This window comes from Priapulus caudatus, unplaced genomic scaffold (assembly GCF_000485595.1).
Source record: "Priapulus caudatus unplaced genomic scaffold, Priapulus_caudatus-5.0.1 Scaffold989, whole genome shotgun sequence".
Lineage (NCBI taxonomy): Eukaryota > Metazoa > Priapulida > Priapulimorpha > Priapulimorphida > Priapulidae > Priapulus > Priapulus caudatus.
The window spans coordinates 39,443-62,193 of NW_014578050.1; the positions used below are offsets into that span (position 1 = coordinate 39,443).

Genomic DNA, 22,751 nt, shown 5'->3' on the forward strand with positions numbered 1-22,751 from the left:
GACGTATTGTCTAGACCTGAGTAAGACGCATTGTCTTGTTTGCTTGATACAACGTATACACATCACATTTATGATCAACATCGGCCACGCTTACGCTTGCACTTGCAAATAAAAATGCTATGCCTGCTGTATAACGCTAGTGTGGCATATAGTAAGGGACTAAGGGTGCCTGAGCCCGCTCAGATCGCGCGCACTCGCTCAGATGCGCTGCCGTATAAAGTTGATAACTGAACAACCACCATCCCGATTTTGACGATTTTTTTTTACTATCCTGGCAGGATACCAAACGTTGAAATCTGGTATCCAACACAAGAGTCTACTATCCCACGGATATCGGGATACCGCTAATTTCGACCCCTGACTTCTGTAGCATTTCGTCCCAATATGAAGAAAACCTCCCCTTTTCCTTTACGTTCTTCTCTCCTAACCCGTATTTACTCACGGCTCGCTGTGCAGCACCCACAAATTTTGAATCAAACTGCAAGAAAAAAGTCCCACCCCAAAAGAAAACTCCAAAAATTGAACGTTCCTAACGATCTCCTCCCTTGTTTTTCGCCGCAGCGCCTCTGCCGCCGGCACCAGCAGCCGAGGAGAAAGCAAAGGATGAGGAGGAGAAGGAAGCGCTCTCGAGTGCAGGCTCCTCCGCGAGCAACACGGGCAGCGAGGAGGGAGGAGGAGGAGGGGGAGGTGATGGCGGAGGCGGAGGCGGCGGCTCGGAGGAGGGAGACGGCGGCGGCGGGTCGAGCCGAGAGGGCACGCCGGGGCCGCTGCCGGAGTACCAGTACAGCCGCAGCGACCTGCTGAAGATGCGCAGCCTCGGCGTCTCCAAGAAACGACCCGTCTTCCTCTCCAAGGTCAGTGTCTGGGGGTGAAGGTCAGCGAGTGTCTGAGGGGTGAAAAGGTTGGTGGGTGATCTCTTTGAGGTCAGTGTCCGGGGATGAAGGTCGGTGGGTGAAGGTTGGGGAAAATTGAGTGAAGGTTAAGGGGATCCTCTCTGAGTTCAGTGTTTGGGGGTGAAGGTTGGGGGGATCCTCTCCGAAGTCAGTGTCTGGGGGGGAAGTTTGGGGGGATCCTCTCTGAAGTCAGTGTCTGGGGGTGAAGTTTGGGGTGATCCTCTCTGAGGTCAGTGACAGGGGGTGAAGGTTGGGGGGATCCTCTCTGAGGTCAGTGTCTGGGGGTGAAGGTTGGGGTGATCCTCTCTGAGGTCAGTGTCGTTGGCGGGTAACGTCTTCGAGGCCGGGAACCGGGATCGAGGTCGAGTGCCATCAACAAGAACGACGATGAATTGTACAGGTGTAAGTGATCTTGAGCGAGGTTGCATGCAGTAGTGCACGTGCATACGTGCATGCGCGCATGTGTGCGTGTACGTGCGTGCATGCGGGCGCGTATGTGTCTGTATAACCGTGTGTGTACGCACGCTTGACGGATGCTTGACTCGGCCGCGTCGTCCTTTCTTCGGCAGGCCTTCGACTCTGCCAGCGGACTGTGGGACCCGGACCGCTGGTGCACCGGCAAGACCCGCGTCGACTCTCCCTTCGACAAGGAGGGCCGGCCGAAGCGAGAGCAGCTGCCCGACCTCGACCGCGAACTTGGTCTGAAGAGGAAGACTTCAGGTATGGCAGTTGGCGCTAACGTTCCTGTCAGGGGAAAAATTTAAATTAATTTTTCGGGGTCTACTTTTCAAGCTCGCGTGCATGAAAATAGCACTCTAAAATTTGGTTTGCATTGAACTCTAGATGCAAATTTACGGGGGCTCTTTTTGGCATTTCCGGGGCTCTTTTTGGCATTTCGGGGGCTAAATCGCCCCGAGCCCCCCGTGTATTTTTTTCACTGGTTCCTGTGGCGCGAGCGGGGAGGAGGGAGGAGGGGGAGGGGGGTTCATGGCTGCACTGATGCCAAGCGACGTGCTTGCCACTGTTGCCTCCTTGCTTGCTGTGATTAGCTCCTTACTTGCTGTGGTTGCCTAGCTTACTTTCCATGGTAGCTCTCCTTACTTGGTGCAGTTGCCCTTCTTACTTGCTGTGCAGGGTTTCTTATACATAAGAGGCACAGTGGCGCACCGCTGTTGTCAAATTTAACATCGCCGTTGTGGAAATGTTTCTGTATTTACTGATAAGTATATTCTGTATCTAAATATACCTGTAAGTATATCAATACATCCTGTATTTGAATCCATCATGCGCGTTTTTTCCCAAACTGGCCATTACCTCCTTTGTCAAATTTTCTCTCAGAAGAAACCTTGTGTGGTTGCCTTCCTTGCTTGCTGGAGTTGTTTTCCTTACTTGCTGTAGTTTCTCTCCTTACTCTCCTTGCCAGTTCCTTTCCCTCCCTCCCTCCTCCCCTCTTTTCTTTTTTCCCTCTTATCCTTTTCCCCTTTCTCCCTCCCCTCTCTCCCTTCTCCCTGCTCTCCCTTCTCCCCTCTCTTCCTCCTCCCTTCTCTCCTTCCTCCCCTCTCTCCCTCCTCTCTCTCCCTCTCATCTCGTTCGCCGCGTGTTGCAGATCCGAAGGAGCGTCTGCGTGATGAGGAGCGAGACGACATCGTGCTGAGTCCGCAGCGTCGCAGCTTTGGCACGGGCTGCCACGTCGAGCCCGGCATCTCGCGCTCGCTCGGCCGCCGCCCGACCACGCCCTCCGAGTCGACGCGCGCTGGCGACGACAGGTGAGCATCTCTCAGCGCGGCGCTCACGAAGCGCTCGTTGTCGGAAACACTATTGGTCTTAACGTTAGTGTTAACGTTAATGCATTTTTATTGTAGACCGTTGATGGGATTGTGGTGAAGTTATGACTGACGTTATGTTTCTGAAAGTAAATGAGGAAAGTTAAACGTGTCGAATTTAAAAGTCATGCGTATCGTAAATTTATCAACTATTTATCAACTGTGACAGACTGTCAACTCAGAACAATAATATTTAACACGTGTGACTGTCGTGCGTACATGCACACGACTCCGCCCGGCAGTCGTTCCCTGTGGGACCCCTAGAGTGAGACATGTCGTCACTCGAAAAGTTTTTACGTCGACTTCGCTACTCAAACGCACCCGTCCTCGTTGATTTTTACGTCGACTTCGTTACTCAAACGCACCTGTCCTCGTTGCTTTTTGCGTCGACTTTGTTACTCAACCTCCCCCGCGCGTTGTCGTTGCAGCTACAGGGACCGGGACCTGCGTGAGAAGGAGCCCGGGGGTCAGCGGCGCGTCGGCAGCGGCCGCATCGTCAGCCGCGACCCGCGCGACCTTCGCGACCGCGACGCACGCGACCGCGACGCACGCGACCTCCGCGACCGCGACGCGCGCGACCTCCGCGACGCCCCCTACGAGCGCCGCGGCGGCGGCGGCGGCGGCGGGCGCTACGACCGCGACGACGGCCGCGACTGGAGGCAGGACCGCGAGCGCGACGCCGCGCCGCGCGGCTTCAAGCGTGACTACGCGGCGTCGGAGCGACGCGGAGGAGGGGAGCACCGGTCGGGGCGCGGGCAGCGGCACGCGAAGGAGGAGGAGGAGCCGGAGTGGTTCTCGGCGGGTCCGGCGTCGCAGCACGAGACGATCGAGCTGCACGGCCTCGACGAGCACGAGAAGAAGAGGAAGGGGAAGCCCGCGGCGGCGAGGAGGGAGGAGCCGGAGAGGGAGGAGGCACGCAACGCGGAGGAGGCGACGGGGAAGAAGCAGAAGGAGAGTCGGGCAGAGAAGGCTGGGAAGGAGGCACCGAGCAAAGGTTTGCACTACTCCAGGGTGCAAAATTAACGGGAGTCCGCAGTCAAATACTCCTTGATTTACTGATTTGACATATGCAGGAGTTCGTGTGACTCCCTGAAAATAGTAACTAAATAGTTCGTTCTGGAGCACGGCCTTGTGGAATTACCGTATTTTTACTTCAGACTGCGGACTCCCTCATTTTGCCGCGGACTCCCTCTTTTTGAGGGCAGGGAGTCCGTTGGACTCCCAGGTTCAAAAGTTAATTTCTACCCCTGCTACTGTCATTGTCGTGCCTGTTCCACACTGCCTGTATACAGAGTAGACTAACAATTAATAGTAGTACTAGAAATAATCATGATGATGATAATATTATTAATAGTAAGAATAATAATACTATAGAATAGGTCTGCCGTTTTAGTATCTTCCTCGCCATCTATTCTGTAGACTCGAATGCGTCAGTGGAAAAGAAGCAAGAGGGAAAGACGGAGCCGGTGGAGAGGCCTCCCCCTGCAGCGTCGCGCGACGGCAGTCAGGCGGAGAAGGCGCCGACGCAGCAAGGCGACAACTTTGACTTCAATCAGTTCTTCAACATTGACGGGCTGCCAGGATTCACGTCTGTGAGTGTATGCCCGCCATCTCACACGGTCTTCTGATCCCTTTCTCCCTCTACGAACAGCAGCACGTTCACACTTGTGACCTGCGATCGTCCTAAAGTTAACGGGAAAGAACACGTCGATAGCATAACAAATTTGTGACGTTTCAAGTTGTGAACGTAACGGAAGACGCTCGAGATGAAAAGAGTTGCAGACGATTGAGTGCTTGTTATCTGACACAGTTTGTGTCTTCACCATCATCATCATCTTGTTCTCCACGTCTTTATATTCTTCACCTTCCTCATCATCATCTTCTTTATATTCTTTATCATCCTCTTCGTCTTCTTAATCATCTTCTTCATCTTCTCGCAGAACCTGACGAACCTGGAAGCTGAGGACACGAGCGCGCGCGGCGGTCAGTCGGTCAGCCGCTTCAGCCACTGGTTCCACCGGCAGGACAGCCACGGTGGGAGTGGGGGCGGTGGTGCGAGCAGCCACAGTGGCAGCCGGCGATCATCAATGCATGAGGAGCTGTTACTCTACGACATGCTGAACGGTGAGTGAACGCCGCTGCCACCACGATGCATTCCTCTTCTGCTATGTTTTTCCGTGCTTTCTTCTCGCCCTCCTCCTCCTCCCCCTCTTTCATCTATTATATTTTTTCCTCTTCTGTCGTCTCTTATTTTCCTCGTCCATCTATTTATATGCTTTATTCTGCTTCCTCAACCTTTCTTCCTTGGATCCTTTCTTATTTCGCCCCTCTCTCCTACATGCAAGCAAATTGATTTTACCAACGTACTTATAGAATGTGTTACTGTACTCGTGTTACCATTACAAATGCGCATTAGTCATTTCCATGCATAATGGAATGGTTGTCCTAGGGTTGCGCGTATACATGGCATACGCAGTTATTGTGCCTGCATCGCACTAGCGAGCATTGAAATGGTAATCAACGTTTGCTAGTATGTCAGTATGTATAGTATAGTTACATAAATTCTATGTAGCTTTACAATTAACCCATCATTTTGGTGTGATTGAGAGGCCACTCTAGCCAAACCATTGTCGATGATTTTCGGCAACAAACTGCTTTTAACTTGACATTTTGGCGTGTGTGTGTGAAAATCACGCACAACTGGTGTAAATTGACCAGTCTAGTAACAACATCCAGGGGGAAAGGTTCGTCTTGCTTAGATAGACGGCTCGCGGTTGCAAAATTGAAGGTCGCGTGGAGGCGATCCTGTCGGTCGACGTTTCAATCCGCGTCTTGTCTCGCAGACCTCGACGGCAACAAGAGCCCCGTCATCGCGTCGCCGACGCCGGACTTCCCCAACCAGCAGCACGTCTTCAACATCCCATACGGAGCTCCCCATCAGCAGCATCAACAGCAGCAGCAGCAGCAGAAGCAACATCAACAGCATCAACAGCAGCAGCAGCAGCAGCATGGACAGGCAGGGGTCGCGATGGGATCGGCGTCGCTGCATGGTGGTCTTGCACCGCTGCTTGCTTCACAGCATCAGCAGCAGCAGCAGCAGCAGCAGCAGCAGCAGCAGCAACATCAGCAGCAGCAGCAGCAGCAGCAGCAGCAGCAGGGTGTGAACATCCTCTCGCTGCTGCAGGGCGCTGGCGCGCACATCAACGAGAATCTCGCAACGAACAACAGCTTCCTGAAGGAGCAGAGTAAGCATCTCTGTCGTCGTCGTGGCAACCGCGCCGCGCCGGCGCCCTCCGGTGTGTGCGCCGTCGCGTCACGGACGCCCGACTTCGCTCGCAGTATCGAAAACCACAGCGTGTTGCACTTGCTTTTGGCATTCTCTTGGAACCGTGCATTTACTTACTTACTTTGTATGCATGTTATGTCTATGATATGCACATAATGTATGTGTTTATCTTACATACATGCGTGCGAAGTGTTGACTTGTCTTTAAATTTTGAACGGGAAACTTCGGTAATGACGACTGATTAATGCAGTGCAGTCCCTGTTACGGAATGGGTGACGTCTCCATCGAATGCGGAGCGACTGTAGCTCGCTGTGCTAGATGTCAACGCGATTCACTTGGTCTTTTTGAACGAATAATTGTGTCACGTATTTTACTGTTTTGAACGTCGACGTCTCAGCGTTTGTTCGCGTCAATCGTTAGCGCTTCTCGCGTCGCACCGCATGTCTCACCGTGTCTCGAGTCTCACCGTGTCGCGAGTCTCACCGTGTCTCGAGTCTCACCGTGTCTCGAGTCTCACCGTGTCTCGAGTCTCACCGTGTCGCGAGTCTCACCGTGTCTCGAGTCTCACCGTGTCTCGAGTCTCACCGTGTCTCGAGTCTCGCCGCGTGTCTCGCCCGCCTCGTGTCTCACCGTGTCTCGATTCTCACGCGAGCGGCGTCTCACGCAGCCTCGTGTCTCACGCGGTGGTGCTGGCGAGTCTCACCCGCCTCGGTGTCTCACCCCGGCCTCGTGTCTCACCGCGCGTCTCACCCGCCTCGTGTCTCACCCGTTTCATGTCTCACCGCGCGTCTCACCAGCCTCGTGTCTCACCGTGTCTCGAGTCTCACCTGCCTCGTGTCTCACCCGCCTCGGAGTGTCTCACGCCGCGCGTCTCAACCCGCCTCGTGTCTCCCGCGTGTCGTCGTATCTCAGCCTGCGCGGTCTCACCGCCGCGTGTCTCACCGCCGTTTCAGTGTGCTCCCCCGCGCGTCGCTCGACGCAGGCACTCCGTGTCTTCAACCCGTGTCTCGGAGTTCAGCCGCGGCCGCGTCTCACCAGCCTTCGTGTCTCACCGTGGTCTCGAGGTCGCTACCTTGCCTCGGTGTCCTACCCGCGGCTGCGTGTCTCACCGCCAGCGGTCTAACGACGGCCGTGGCCTCGGGGTCTCACGCGCGCGTGCCAACCGTGTGCGGTCGCCAGTCCACACGGCGGCGCGTGCTCACCGACCGCCTCTGCGTCTCAGAAGCCGCATGGTGCTGGGCGCCAGTCATGTCTCACCGCGCAGTCTTCCACTGTCTCGTTGCAGTGATGGCGGCAAGGCTAAGAGCTGCGGAGCCCTCGGGGAAAGGCCAGCATGCAGGGCATGGTCGATGGGCGGCGGCGGCCCGTCAGGGTTGCGCCACCCGCAGCGAGTGAGCCAGCACTACCGACCCGCGGCAGCGCGGCGGGGGGCGGATGGCGGGCCGGCAGCAGCAGGAGATGGATCGTCTTCAGCAGGCTGCTGAGACGGTGAAGGCATACACGGAACAGCTGGAAACGACGCTCGTCAAGCCCGGCCAGGTGAGTCATCCTCGGCGCAGGGTGAATCCGCCGGTGGTCCACGGTACGTTCCAGCGCAGAAAATGTTCGAATTTATTGTTTTGGGCGTGCTCAGGCTTGGTTTAAGCTTCGCATGCATTGGACGAAATAGCGAACTCTACCCGAAATTTTGTTTGCGATTGCGAGCTTCGCATGCATTTACGGGGGCCGCTTTTGGCAATTTGTCGGGCGGGCGTAAAATCGCCCTGAGCCCCGCGTGTATTTCTTTCACTGGTACGGTCCACTCGAGTGGCGGAGGTGGGGAGGGTCTAGTATCAGGAGCAGCGCAGCAGTAGGTCAGTAGTGGAGTTGAGTAGCGAGAGGTTGCCTAGTATGCCCACAGTGGTCGCAGGCTCCTTGAAAAGTCGCTTGAAATTGGAGAGTCGCTTGAAGAAGTAGCAGTGAATGCTAGTAAATGTTGATGTTTGGTGCTTGAAAAAGTCTTGAATTTCATGAGAGAGGATGGAATTCTTTAGACAGAATTCTTGCCTGTACAATAAAAAAGAAATTTTGTACCATCAATAGATGGCGAAACCTCAATAAAAATTGCGTTAACATGAGCTTTAGGAAGCAAACGCCTAGTAGACACGATCAGGGACGAGCGGCGGGGTTTTAGAAGGATCGATCACGGAATTAGCAGGTAAGTCATTAAATCAACGGTCTGTTGTAGAAGTGCCGAGTGTTTAGAAAGGGTTATTAATGTGATCCAGGTACGTTTAAAGGATGACAGTGATAGAATGGGGTTATTAATTAATCTAGGTATGTTCTTGTTTTCTGTGTATGAATTCCGATAAAATGTCCTTGGAATTTCGGATAAATGTCCTTGAAAAGTCCCTTGAAGAAAATTTTCAGTCCCGTAATGAACCATGGTATCTTCCCATCAGCAGCATAGTACGAGGCAGCTGCCAGCGTTATCGCGTGCATGCGCGCAGCGTGTGTGGGGGGAGGGGCTTTGTGATATAGTAGCGGTGGTAGCACTGGGTGTGGGGTTGGGGGGGGGGAAGGTTATGAAGCTACGTTATAAGAAATTGTTCAGTCAGGCATCAGCAAAGCAGAGTAGTAACAGTACGCAGCAGCAGTAGCAGTAGTGAAACAGCGTACTAGCAGTGGGCAGCAGTAATTCAGTCCTAGTTACGAGTGACAGTCAGAGGGCAGCAGTAGTAGTAGTAACAGCGGTACTAGCAGTGGCAGCAGTATCAGTACTAGTACCAGTGACAGTAGCAGCAGCAGTAGTAGTAGTAACAGCGGTACTAGCAGTGGCAGCAGTATCAGTACTAGTACCGAAGTGACAGTAGGCAGCGCGCAGCAGTAGTAGTAGTAACAGCGGTACTAGCAGTGGCAGCAGTATCAGTACTAGTACCAGTGACAGTAACAGCAGTAGTGGTGGTAGTGATAGTAGTAGTAGCAGCAGCAGTAGTAGTAGTAACAGCGGTACTAGCAGTGGCAGCAGTATCAGTGACAGTAACAGCAGTAGTGGTGGTAGTGATAGTAGCAGCAGCAGCACCACAGGCTTCACTCACGTTGCGCATTGACTCTAGGGTGATTTGCAGGCTCACGCCGGTGGAGCCCCGGCAGGGCAGCACCACAGTCCAGGTTCCCGGCCCCTGCACGGCCGCCCGATGCATGAGCAGGACCTACTAAAGGTATTGTTCTCTCTCTCTCTCTCTCTCTCTCTCTCTCTCTCTCTCTCTCTCTTTCTTTCTTCACGTCTCTTATTTTCCTGCTCTCACCAACCACTCTCCCCCCCCTTCTCTCTCTAACGCACACATAAATTTGCTCACGCTCTAACTGTCGCAGACGCACTCATTTACTCTTCCTTCTTCTTCTATGTGTGTCTCTCCCTCTCTCTCTCTCTCTCTCTCCCTCTCTCCCTCTCTCTCTCTCTCTCGCTCTTTCGCCCTCTCACTCTCTCTCTCTCTTTCTCTTTCTCTCTCTTTCTCTCTCTCTCTCTCTCTCTCTCTCTCTCCTCTCTCTCTCTCTCTCCTCCCTCCTCCTGTGTGTGCGCCGTCTTCACCCTCTAGTTGATCACTTGTGATGTTATCATTTCCCTCCCCTTCTTCAGGAGCTGCTTCCGCCGACCACGACGACCGCGGCGGCGGCGGCGCAGGCCGCTGCTCAGGCGGCGGGCATGAGCAAGCTCAACGTTCCCAACACCCTGCCGCTGATGAATCCCAACCGACCGATGACGCCGCAGGAGCAGCAGCTTGTCAGCTTCCTGCGCGGACAGCAGCAGCAGCAGGTGACGCCACCGCTCGGCGCGGCGAACATTCGCGCTCGTTCGTGATAGCGTTGTTCTCGTGTCACGTCGCTCCTACGGTGACGGTGGAGCGATGCTAGAATCGGGAAAGAATTCAGTTGTGGCTTATTTTAATTTTCTGCCCTTCTGGCTCCTCGTTAGAGTGCCAGCTGCAGCTGCGGTGTTGTTGCTTTACTTTTTTGTGGCTGGCTGCGTGCCATGCTACGATGGTGACTAGCTTATTAGCCTTGTTCTCGTAAAATATCTCCAATGTTTCTCAGCTCGGGGTCGTGATAACAGCCTTCTCTTCGCCGTTAGTTGTTGATAATCTATTAACGAAATCATGCGCTTGCCATCTAGTCGCGTTCGTGCTGATTGTGACTTGATTATATTCGCACAGATGGCGCCCTCTGTGGTGATCCAGCGCTCGCCGTCGCCGCAGACGCCCACCAATCAGGGCCTGCCGCTGTCGTTTCAGGGATTGGTCGGCCGCGGGGCGTCGCCGCACGACTTTCTTCACCTACACCAGCAACACCTGCACCAGCAGCAACAGCAGCAGCAGCAGCAGCAGCGGATCCCATCGCCGCTACCAGGTGAGTTGCCGACCTCACGGCGCCCCCACCGTGGCGGAGGCATGAAGTGATGTGCCGCTCATACTTGTTATTTTTTAGGAGCGAGAAAGACGTGCATCCCCCTAGGTGGCGCTGCTCGATCGATCGCCACATTTTCACTCTTGTGTCGTTGTCGCCGATCGGCTCGGTAGACTGGTGCGTTTTTAATCTTGCTATTTTTCACGTCGCAGGGTTCATCCAGCAGCCGCCCGCGCTACCTCACGCGCCGTCGCCCGTCTATCCCGGGCAGATGGGTCAGAGCAGTCTGCAGGGTCCGCCGGTCGGTCTTAACGTGCCACAGTCAACCTCACCGATCCCACGAGTGCCCTCACCCCAGGTAGGCTGTCGCTGTGCCAGTACTGAAGCCTTGATGGTAAAACCCTTATACTGAAGACATAACAATAAATCCCCAATATTAAAGCCATTGTATTGAAGTCTTATACTGAAGCTCTCATACTTAAGTCTAATACTGAACCCATAACACTGAAGCTACAACAGTTGAATCCCAATAATGAAGCCCTAACACTGAAGCCTTAAGAGTGGAACCCCAGTACTTAAGCCCTAATACTGAAGTGTAACAATGAAGCCCTGACACACTGGAACCCCGATACTGAAGTCTACTACTGAAAGCCCTAACGTTGAAGCCCCCGATACTAAAGCCCTAAGGCCAAAACAAAATACATGTGTGGTTACCATTACATGCTGGGGAAAAATAGGGTAGGTAGGTAGGGAAAACATTTTATTTTCTTGAAATATTTTATTTACGAGCCATGTCCGAAGGATGTGTGTTGTGCCTTTTGAAGCAGGAACTGTCCAATTCATTTTTTTTTCCATTTTTTTTTGGACTTTAAAGAAAATTGACTATAAAATGTTTAGGGTCGCTGGGAATAAATAGGGTCGGTCGGGAAACCGTAACCACACCTATATTTTGTTTTGGCATAACATTGAAGCCCCCTGTCTGGTGTGCGCAGGAGCTGATTGTGCACACGCAGAACATCATGCAGAATGCGCTCATCAAGAAGAAGCTTGAGGAACAGAAGGAGAACTACCGCCGCCGCCAGCAGGTGGAGCTGCAGCGCTCTAAGTCGCCCGTCCAACAGCAGCAGCAGCACGGTGGAGGCGTAGGAGGAGGGCGCCAGCAGCAGACGAGCGTCAACGCGGCGTTCACTCCGACCAGCGTCATGAAGAATATGCACAATCACCGCGCCGACGACAAGCCAGTCGGGGCGCCGCCTCCCAATATGCAAGGTAGCGCGCGCGTTCCCGCGACGCCAGCATCGGCGCTAATGTTACGATGTTAGGTCGCGTGTAATATGCGTAAGAGCGAATGTGTGCGTTCGCAAACAACATGTTAATGCTGGCATTGGCTCTACAGTTACGCTGTTAGATCGGTATAATGTGTGTGATGGCGAATGTGTGCGTTCGCAAACACTGTGTTAATGCTGGCATTGGCTCTGCAGTTACTCCGGCAGCGCAGCGTAGCGTATATAACAGCGTATACATGAAGTCACATGCGCTCAGTCTACCGTATCGGGCCACAGTTCTGTTACAGTATAGCACAATGTCATATATAATATGATAGCATATTATATATGTGCGGTCGCTCTGCAGTCCACTGTTGGCGGCGTGTAATGACTGGTGTGCGTGTCTGTGCGTACATGTGCGTGCGTGCGTGCGTGCGTGCGTGCGTGCGTCTGTGTGTGCGTGCGTGCGTGAATTCCCGTGGTAACGTGTCTGCTCTCGCTCGTGTGTTGCAGACCCACTGTCGCCGCAGCGCGGCAGTCCGATGTCTCCCCCACGCATCAGCGCCGGCCAGGCCTTGCTCAAGATGTCCGCCGCCCAGCAGCAGCAGCAGCAGCAGCAGCAGCAGCAGCAGATGCTAGGTGGCGCCGGGCGTCCGATCGTGAAGGGCGGCGGCGTGCAGACGTCCCCGCCGCACCAGCCGCGCCTCAACCTCCCGCAGCAGACGCTGCTGCCGCAGGGGAAGGGTCTCGGCATTCCCGGAGGCGGAGGTGGAGGAGGCGGCGGCGCCATGGCGACGCAGGCCGACATCGGGAAGCTGCTCGAGCAGCAGCAGCGCCTCCTGGTGGCGCAGCAGCAGCAGCGCGCGATGAACGCGTCGCCGCTGCCACAGCGCTCTGTCGCCATCGTGCCGCCGCAGCCGATCGTGCCGCCGCAGCAGCTGCCGACGCCAGGGGGCGCCGGCGGGGCGATGACGCCCGCGCAGGCGGCGCTGCTGTTGCGCAACATGATCAACCCGACGACGCTGCGGCACATGCAGCATCTCGCCGCCGCGCAGCAGATGCGAGGGGGCGTGGCCGGCGGCGGCAGCGGCGGGATGGACCCGCGGCTCCGCGGACTGAACCCGCTCGCCTTGCAGCAGCTGCAGCTGCAGCTACAGCAGCAGGTAAGTGAATCACACGGCGGTGCTGCATTGTCAGGGTTCGTAGCGGGTCTTCCAAAGTCTTATAAGTACTTATTTTGCCAAAAATAAAATAAGGGCCCTTATTAGTACTTATTTTTGGTAAAACCTTAGAAAAGTACTTAATAAGTTAATAGTCCTTATTTTTTGTCGGTAGAAGGTGCAGGGTGTCGGTAGAAGGTGCAGGGTGTCGGTAGAAGGTGCAGGGTGTCGGTAGAAGGTGCAGGGTGTCGGTAGAAGGTGCAGGATGTCGGTTGAAGGTGCAGGGTGTCGGTAGAAGGTGCAGGATGTCGGTAGAAGGTGCAGGGTGTCGGTAGAAGGTGCAGGATGTCGGTATTCGGAAAAACAATAAGTCAATGATTTTTGGCGCATGCTGCCAATAGTAGACACAGGGCTGGCCGGAATCGCAACGTTCCACAGCGGGGATATTTTGTGATCGAGTTCTGTCGTGTCGTCGTCTGACATTTGCTTGTTTTGCGCTCCGGCAGCAATCGCCAGAGCCGCCGCAACCACAAGCGCAGCATGACATTTACATGGTCCTCTGAGACGATATATATATTAATATATATATAATATGTAATATATATATATATATTATATACAGGGTGCAAAATTAACGGGAGTCCGGAGTCAAATACTCCGTGATTTACTGTCTGATTTGACATCTGCAGGAGTCTGTGGGACTCCCTGAAAATTCTGTTATACTAACAAGTTCGTTCCAGAGCACGGCCTCACGGAATTACCGTATTTTGTTCAGCAAATGCCCAAAGAAAATTTGGCAGACGTGCATCGCATGAATCTTCAAATACGCACATGCGTTATTGTTGTTGTGCTTTAGTTTTGAACTTTCAGACTGTGTACTCCCTCATTTTGCTACAGACTCCCTCTTTTTGAGGGCAGGGTTGGACTGTTTCTAACCCTGTATATGTATATATATATATATCGTAGTCCATGAGATAATATAAGCGTCAGCTGCGCACAGCACGATTATTATACAAGGGAGGGGGGGCGGTGGCGAAATTAGACGCCGGCTGTTGCCAGGGCACCGTCTGACATTTACACAAAGTAATTTACAATAACATGAGTGTCGCGTATGGCACGGCTGACATTGCCACAGGGCACCAGCACTTGCTACTGTATATGTGCTTTGTATTCGGTTATTCATTCATTTATTCGTTCACTTATTTATTCAACAGTATAACATCGTTTCACATTAAATCTGAGACTTGTTGATAATGTTTGATGCGAAAGCGAGTGCTTCACATCGAACAATATAGTAAAATTTTATTGACGTATTGTCTAGACCATAGATATATACAACGACATGTGTTGTATATATATATGTCTAGACGCATTCTCTGGTTCGCTTGATACAATGCAAATATGCTCAACAACCACCATCCCGATTTTGACGATTTTTTTTTACTATCCCTGCGGGATACCAAGCATTGAAATCTGGTATCCAACACAAGAATCTACTATCCCGCGGATATCGGGATACCGCTAATTTCGACCCCTGCAGTATTGTACGGTAGTGTAGTATATGTACGTGTGAACATCGAGTAACCTAGAAGTGTACATAGTGTAAACATATACGTGAACACAGGAGTTGGCGAAAGTCAAAATCAGGGGGGCGATTGTGTCTTTTTATTCACCAATATTGACATTATACACTAATGGACTTCAGGCCAAATTGTTTGTATCATTGAACGTTCGTAAGTCGGGGAGTCTCTGTATCTATCTCTTATCTCTCAGCGGCAGCAGCAGCAAAAACAACAACAGCAGCAGCAGCAGCAGCAGCAACGGTAGCAGCAGCAACAACAACAATAACAACGTCAGCCAATCATGTACTAACGTGATGTATCTATCTCTCTCTCTCTCAGCAGCAGCAACAACAACAACAGCAGTAGCAACAACAACAAAAACAATAACAACGTCAGCCAGTCGTGTACTAACGTGATGTATCTATCTCTCTCGCTCTCAGCAGCAGCAACAACAACAACAACAATAACAACGTCAGCCAGTCATGTACTAACGTGATGTATCTATCTCTCTCTCTCAGCAGCAGCAACAACAACAACAGCAGCAGCAGCAGCAACAACAACAACAACAATAACAATGTCAGCCAGTCGTGTACTAACGTGATGTATCTATCTTTCTCTCTCAGCAGCAGCAACAGCAACAACAGCAGCAGCAACAGCAGCAGCAGCAGCAGCAGCAGCAGCAGCGAGCGATGCACGGTCTGAGCCTGAACCTGCCCGTCGCGGCATCGTCGGCATCGTCATCCTCCCTCGCCTCTCCTCAGATGTCCGTCAGCCGCTCGTCGCCCGTCGGACTCGCCAAGTGGTTCGGCCAGGACGTGCTGAAGCAGGCGCCCCCTATGCCGCAGCCGCAGAAGGCGCTCACCGTCGACGAACTCGAGAGGCTCTCGCAGGTCGCCGGAAACTAGCGGGCGCCACCGCGTTTTTTGAAGGTCGCGAGATTTGTCAGTTAGTCGTTTTTTAGCGAGTTTTCCAGAGTTTCCAGGGTTCAAAACGTAGAGAAATGAATCGTCGCGACAATTTGTCGAGTAGTTAAGAATGAAGCGCGAGCGAGGCGAGCAGTGCTGTCAGAGCGGTGCCGAGTATAGAGACCAAAATCACCCTTTATGTGTTCACGTGTGTATATGTGTGTGCGTTTGTCTGTGTGTGTGTGTGTGTATGTGTGTGTGCGTTTGTGTGTGTGTGCGTGCGCGTGCGCGTTTGCACGCGTGTGTTTGTAAATTGGGTTGAACGAGCATTCGTGTAAACGACTTTTTTCCCTCGTATTGTTGCTGTCGTTGTTGTTGTTGTTGTTGTTGTACATTATGGTTATTTATGGTTACACGCAGGACAAAGACATTCTGTTGCTATTTACGTCTGAACTTTACAGTCGGCATTTACGAAAAGCTCAAAAGGGAAAAAATGTGTGTAAAAAGACGTGTGTGCATCTCTCAGTACTAACTAAGGGCGGGCAGGTGCAGCGTTATTAGGTGCATGCGTACGCTCCTAAGTGTTTGTGGTTTATTTCGTAGGTTTTTTCATTTCTATTAATGCTTTGATCGTTTCACTGATTATGGATTACCAGTGTGATATGGTTCAACGATTGCGTGCCACGTAGCCCAGGTGGGCTTGTAGACTGTTAGAGTTGACTCGTGGGAGGGGGGTTGTGCTGCCCTGCTGCGCTGACCAAGGAGTTGTTGCCAGGTCGTACATTCAGCTTTGTTTGAGGTAGCCCTACCAGTGTAGCTGCATTCCTACTACAGCAAATCCCTGCAACAGTAGTGAAGGGGCTACACTGGCAGAGAGCTAGCTTCATGGCTTCGGCTGAGCGGTCTCGTTAAGCAAATTAGGGCTAGAATTCAAGCGATTAGGGCTTTCGAGGCGGAATTCAAGCTGCATCTTGAACTTTGTCCGAGTCTAGGCGTTCCCGTCGTTGACGTTGTTCGTAGAGTGCGCGTTTCTTTGTGTTTTGTGGTGCAAGGTGAGCATGGCCCCGCGCTGGCGCATGCGTCGTGTTTGTCGGTAGTGAGTAGTGGAGCGCCGGAGCCTCTGCCTTCCCGCGCGCGAGGATGCAACGCGATGGCGCGAAATTTAGATTCGCGTCGCCGAGCAAATTAAATGCGCGGAGGAGGATGCAACGAGATACGGCGTCCGTGCTTACGGAGGGGTAAGGAGGATGCAAGGTTCATAGTGACAGCGGTGATGTTCGGGCGCCGACGTTACAAGCATTTATCGTTTACGGCGCTCTTAAATAATAGTTGTTAGTGGGTATTTTTGCAATAGTACTCGCGGTGTAGTGAAGCTAGTACTGCCCTTTAGTAACCTTACCCTCCCCCTCCCCACCAGCGACACGCACTCACTTTCTCTCTGTCTCTGTGTTTTGTTCACCCTCCGTGTTGCCGGTTTGCAATTATCGTGTGTGTGTCTATATATAAACTAGCTTCGCGCCATATCAGATCGTCAGTAGTGTGTTTGTGCGCGTGTTTGTGTTTTGTGTTTGTAGTAGATGTCTGTGCTTGCGTGTGAGAGCGCTTGAGTACGATTTCCTTCTAAGTTTAACGTTCTAAGTTCTAAGTTCTAAGTTCTAAGTCAAGAGTCGACTTAACAGTGATGTCGTTTGTTTGTTCGCTAAACATTGTACAGATTGCGCCTACCAGGTGGCTTGTTTTGCATTGTCGGTGGCGCCCTCGAGTGATGGGCGGAGTAACTTCGGCGTGTGTTTGCCGGCTCAGCCACCCTTGTATATATAGGATACTCGTTTTTTTGCTATTTTTTTCCTGTGTTGCTTTCGGTGATTGATGTACTTTAATTCGGGTTTACAGATTTCGTGCGAGAGAGAGAGAGAGCGAGAGTGAGAGTGATAAAGAGAGAGAGAGAACGATAAAGAGAGAGAGAGAGAGAGAGGTTGGGGGAAGGAGCAATGTTAGCTTGTCTCCCCGTTACTAGTTACTGGTTACTGTCGTGTGTGCAGCACGCTCTAGGCGTATAGATTCCCCTGTGTTGTCCCCGTTCAGGTACGCTCAGGAGCAGTTGACGCTGGCAGCGCGGCCACATCGCATGCTCTTGTTTGTCGTTTGTCTTCGATTTTTGCCTCGGAGAATTTTTCCCGCAAGACAGGTGCGACACTATAGCGCGTCGGCTCCAGCGGTAGTTTTTTTGCTGCTAATGTTTTTTTTCCGTTATTCAAATGCGACTAGCGTGTCTTGGGCCCACGTACTGTTATGTTCCGTCGTGATATATGCTCATGTATGATTTCCTGTGGTTTTTTTTTTCAGTGTCAGTTTGTGTCGCGAGCGGTTTTTTCCGTTTAAGCGTTGCTCGCGCGAGAGCGTTCTTTTGTTTTGTGTGCAGAAATCACGCGCGCGTGCGTCCGAGTGTCTTAAGTTTTCTAGTATGTTCGTTATGGCGTTGCAAGCTTTCTGATCCCATCAATGTATTTATTTTGCCAAATTGATGTGGGTTGAAAAAAAAGTGCTGGGACCGAGCATTCCGCTGTCGTGATTGTAAATATGAGTTTGATTTTTCCCCCGCGGCGCACAAATCTTCGGGAGCTCAAGGTTTGTTCCCCTTCCTTTTCTTTGTTTTTGTGGTAATTTTTCGCTTTATTTTTACCCGCTGGAGGTACGTACATTCATTTATTCAGCGACGTAAGTGTAGGAATATTGCTGGAAGGGGTGCGACGGATATTCGCAGGTCTTGACTTTCCGGAGTACGAGATACCTCCCTCACCTCCTCCCCAGCTATAGGCGAAAGACGGCGGTTAGGGTACGCTTTATGCTGGCTCTCGTGCCACTATGGTTTCCTTATCTCTCCCCCTTCCCCGGATCACAAGATTGTTATCGTGTATATATCATAGCGGGTAGACTCACGCCCACTGGTGGGGCCGATTGTAAAGAGGTGCTCACTGGTAACGAATGGTTACTATTTTTGTAAGGACGTTTCGTCATTTGTGGGCGGGTGACCTGTTAGCGTGAGCTGGTCATTAAAAAAAAACGGAACATTGCCGATCAAAAGTCGAACGTGAAGTCTCGAGAGCGAGGTAAAATGTTTAAAGAAAAACACTTAACGAATTTGTTCATTTCCGACGAGTGAAATACAGTGTAATATTAAAAATGAATGCAGTCAAATGGTCTTTGTGTTTACTGGCGTGGAGCTTCAGTTTGCTTTTCATCATGCCTGCAAGTGGAGGAAGAATTATTCGATAATAAATAATCCATCCTCTGTAACACATCGCTTCACACTTTGTATTATTTTGGAGTAAATTGTACAGGAAATGTAGACTGGCTCTGCTAGTCTTTATAATATACAACTGTCAAGTACAACCACGAACAAGGAAAGGATCTGTGGTGTAATAAATCCCTTGTCATAATTTCATCTCGTAATCTCAGAAACGTGCTGCAAATGCCTTGTCGAACGTAAATTGATAATGTTAGTGATATTTTGGCCACAAGGTACAACGTGAAAAGGTCTAAACAAAAGATGCAGTGGCGTTTAACTGATAAATAAACCACAGATAGCAACTATACGAGCAATTTAATTATCATCAATAACAACACGACCTTGTTTATTGTACAGTAGTTATCGTTTTATCAAGGGTATGCAACATAAAACGGACACAAGCACACATATATAACAGACATAATATCTTGATAATATAGAGTCTAACTAGTATATTATTTCTATGAGTCAAACAGACATGTAAGCTAACGCTCAGGTAAACAGTTGTATCAAGACTGGATAATAATATCTGCAGCGAATTAAAGTCGACCAAATACATCTGCAGTAATGCAGACAAAAAAAGTAACCCTAAGAAACTAATTATACATTGAAGGACGTGTGTATTGGTGTCAGCTTGACTCTGACGCAGCCTGGTTAGGTTAGCAAAACGGTAACAAACGGGAAAACGGGTATGCATATATATATATCAAGAATAGATAATACCAAGGACATATCAAGACAATGTACATCTATAAACATATTACCAGGAGTCTATCAATATTGATAATATATAGACATATACTGCACAATGTATGTCGAATCGTCGATACCAGGAGCGAATAATAATAGATCTATTATATAAATAAAAGAGATCTAATATAGATAGATCTATTATTATTCACTCCTGTCGATACGATATCTATACATTGTACACATACACGTGCAATGCGTTATACCTATATATGTTCAGGAGTCTATCAATTTTGATAGACTCCTGATATGTTTAGGGGTAAATAAAAACAAATATTGTTTTCATTTTATTTTACTACCGATACGATACTTTCATGATAACACTAATCATATTGCCAACGTTTGCTTTGTATTCCTCCTTGATATAACAGACTAGATTAGTAATATCTGCCCAGTGTATACTCGTATAACAACTATTCATATAGGATGATACATACACTATATCAAGAGCTAAATAATAAGGTATTAATAGCTCTTGACTATATCATCGTATCAGGGCTCATAGGGTCTATGTCCCCCAGGGTACTGCCGGAACGTACCCTGGGTACGGTCCGGTATACTGGAACGTACCCTGGGTACGGTCCGGTATACTGGAACGTACCCTGGTAACTATTTGATATGGTTAGGGTTAGGGTTAGGGAGTAGGCGTATGCAACTCCCTAGACTCGTTAGTGGAGTAGGCGATGTACTGTTCGGCATATTAGATAGTACCAGGGTACGTTCCGGTATACCAGACCGTACCCAGGGTACGTTCCGGCAGTACCCTGGGGGACATAGACCCTCTCAGCCGTACCAGGAGTGTCATCATATCGAAATAATCCTGATCGTAATTCATAGCCTCATTATAAATCCCTCATCGTCTGATGCAGCGTGCCCACCCAAGAGACTCCCATCTTATTAATTTCGCCCAAACCACGTGCGGCTAGCCGACGGCATCTCTACGACCTGACTGTATGTGCGTACAGCTGGGCGTACGTATATATATAGGTACATATCGACCCGAGCAGCAGCAACAGAAGCAAGCCACTCTCGATGTCACGAAAATCCTTTCTACATCTGCTGTCAATTAACGTTGATTAGAAGGAGGCGCCGGGCACGCACGCGGCACGGGCGTCCCTCCCCCACAGGCAGACCCACGCACCTGCCCCCCTACCCAGTATTGTCTGATCAATCAATCGATCGTTAACAATAGAACAAAAGACCGCTGCTTACAACCCACTGGCTATATATATCTTAGGGGGGGGGTGAATAATGACAGGCAGTAATTGGCTGAACGTTAACATATATGCTCTTTGATGACTTATTGTACCTATTCCACGAACATTCTAGAAAATTCTACGACATCTAACGGAAACACGGACGGGGAAAATGGAAAGATATGGAGCAGAGTTGCGCTATAAACGATTGCGCAATACGATATTCTTGCGAATGCCTTTTAAAATAGCAAATAGAAAAATTAATAGCAATAATATTATTCCACTCCTATTTCAGCCTCGTTCAGCAATATGAAATCTTAAATTATGTGCGTTTTAATGATTCTATCGATTCCACATATTTGCCAGCTCGGTAGCTGTAATTAAACGGACGGCATTGCACAATACCCAATGACTGTTTAGGCCTATAGGGAAACGAACAGAAAAACACAGACAAGGCCTTAAATAAGATCAATTTCTACGATCACTATGCACTAGACACTGTCCACACGACAACAAAGGCTAGACTATGCCAACAAATTGAGGTCCAAAATCCTCCCTCTGAAACCGGATCGAATTCCCGGACTCACTCCTCCTTCACTTCCAGCTGCACTTGACTGGGATCTGCATTTTCTCCCGCCTTCCCCTCTGTCTGTGTCATCCCGGAGAACGGGCAAGTGACGGCCACGTCGGCTGGATTCGGCTGCATCTCCTTCCCGTCATCCGGGTTGAACACCTTGCCGTCCTTCATCCAGTAGGCGGCGCCCGTGAAGGGGCACTGCACGAGTTCGGAGCCGTCCTCCCGCGTCTCGATGACGCCTCCCACCGGCGGCTTCCTCGCCGCCGCCTCCTCCTCCTCGTCCGTCACGTACGCGGCCTCGTCATCCTCGCACTGCTGCTCGAACGCCTCGTCCTCCTCCTTCAGGCGCGCCTCCTCCCGCTCGCCCTCCTCCCGCTCGCGCGTCTCCCGCTCGCGCCGCGCCTCCACCATGCGCCGCTGCGCGGCGAGCGTCTTGCAGACGCGCTTGTGCGTGAACCAGTGCAGCCGCTGGCACGCGACATCGCAGTAGCAGACGCAGCGGCACGCCGAGCAGCGCTTCGCCGCGCCGTCGCTGCCGCACGTGTCGCACTCGCCCGTATCGTCGTCCGCGTTGCGCTGGCCCGACAGCGTCGCCGCGAGTGACGTCAGCGCCGTCGGGTGGTCGCCGACGGTGACGGGCGCAACGGCACGCACGAGCTGCTGCAGCAGCACGCTGTCCGGGTACGGATAGCTCCGGATCGCCTGCCGCACAAACTTCTCCAGGTAGACGGGAAACCCGTCGACGTCGCGGCCGCGCAGCAGCGTCCGCAGGTACGAGTCGAGCGCCTCCGGCCGCGCCGCATCGGCGGCGCCCCCTCCCGCGCCGCCTCCCCCGCCGGCCTCGCGCATCCAGTCGAGGCATCCCTTGCAGATCTCCGCGAGGAAGTGCATCTTCAGCGAGACGACGTCGTTGCGCTCGGTCGTCGATCGGTACTCGCGTTCGGCGACGAGCCGCAGCACGCGCTCGACGCGCGCCAGCTCGCCGAGCATCAAGTCGCCGCCGCGCTGCAGCCGCCGCACGACGCTCACCGGGTGCACGTTGGCGGCCGTCACGAGCTCGTGCACGCGGCCGAGCAGCGGCGGCGGCAGCTTCGGCTCGGCGTCGAGGCCGCGCGCGCGCGTGTAGTAGGCGAGCTCGTCGCGCGGGTAGAAGTTGTTGATGAGAGCGACGACGCGGTGCTGGCCGACGAAGCCGGCCATCTGCGCGGCGGTGCGCCGCACGGAGTTGGTCGCCGTCGTGCGTGCGCCGGACTCGAGAAGCACGCGCGTCGTAGCCTCGCTGCCAGAGAGCGCGGCGAACATGAGCGCTGTGTAGCCGTGCTCGTGCCGGTTGCTGTTGATGTCGGCGCCGTGCGAGAGCATCAGCTGCGGAGAGAGAGGACGTGGTGTTAATTACACTGACAGAGAGAGAGAGGAGGGGGCGAGAGAGGAGAGAGGGAGAGAGAGAGGGAGAGAGAGAGAGAGAGAGAGAGAGAGAGAAAGAGAGAGAGAGAGAGAGAGAGAGAGAGAGAGAGAGAGAGAGAGAGAGAGAGAGAGAGAGAGAGAGAGAGAGAGAGAGAGAGAGAGAGAGAGTGTGAGAGAGAGAGAGAGAGAGAGAGAGAGAGAGAGAGAGAGAGAGAGAGAGAGAGAGAGAGAGAGAGAGAGAGAGAGAGAGAGAGAGAG

At 51.9% G+C, this 22,751-nt stretch overlaps 2 protein-coding genes across 2 annotated transcripts in view; one reads left to right on the top strand and one right to left on the bottom strand.

Annotated features, from left to right (window-relative positions):
- Positions 1–18,578, top strand: part of LOC106814840 (histone-lysine N-methyltransferase 2D-like) — a 24,758-nt gene extending 6,180 nt beyond the window's left edge. The window contains exons 2-17 of the mRNA XM_014819200.1: positions 562–854; positions 1,463–1,613; positions 2,500–2,659; positions 3,145–3,710; positions 4,136–4,308; positions 4,657–4,840; positions 5,560–5,961; positions 7,288–7,364; positions 7,422–7,541; positions 9,098–9,202; positions 9,622–9,798; positions 10,196–10,388; positions 10,598–10,743; positions 11,378–11,654; positions 12,164–12,813; positions 14,996–18,578. Coding sequence (XP_014674686.1) covers positions 562–854; positions 1,463–1,613; positions 2,500–2,659; positions 3,145–3,710; positions 4,136–4,308; positions 4,657–4,840; positions 5,560–5,961; positions 7,288–7,364; positions 7,422–7,541; positions 9,098–9,202; positions 9,622–9,798; positions 10,196–10,388; positions 10,598–10,743; positions 11,378–11,654; positions 12,164–12,813; positions 14,996–15,277 — 3,956 coding nt within the window. The 3' untranslated portion in view covers positions 15,278–18,578. The remainder of the gene's footprint in view (positions 1–561; positions 855–1,462; positions 1,614–2,499; positions 2,660–3,144; positions 3,711–4,135; positions 4,309–4,656; positions 4,841–5,559; positions 5,962–7,287; positions 7,365–7,421; positions 7,542–9,097; positions 9,203–9,621; positions 9,799–10,195; positions 10,389–10,597; positions 10,744–11,377; positions 11,655–12,163; positions 12,814–14,995) is intronic.
- Positions 18,579–20,528: 1,950 nt separating this feature from the next.
- LOC106814841 (ankyrin repeat and MYND domain-containing protein 2-like) overlaps positions 20,529–22,751 on the bottom strand; it is a 6,378-nt gene continuing 4,155 nt past the window's right edge. The window contains exon 2 of the mRNA XM_014819202.1: positions 20,529–22,454. Coding sequence (XP_014674688.1) covers positions 21,096–22,454 — 1,359 coding nt within the window. The 3' untranslated portion in view covers positions 20,529–21,095. The remainder of the gene's footprint in view (positions 22,455–22,751) is intronic.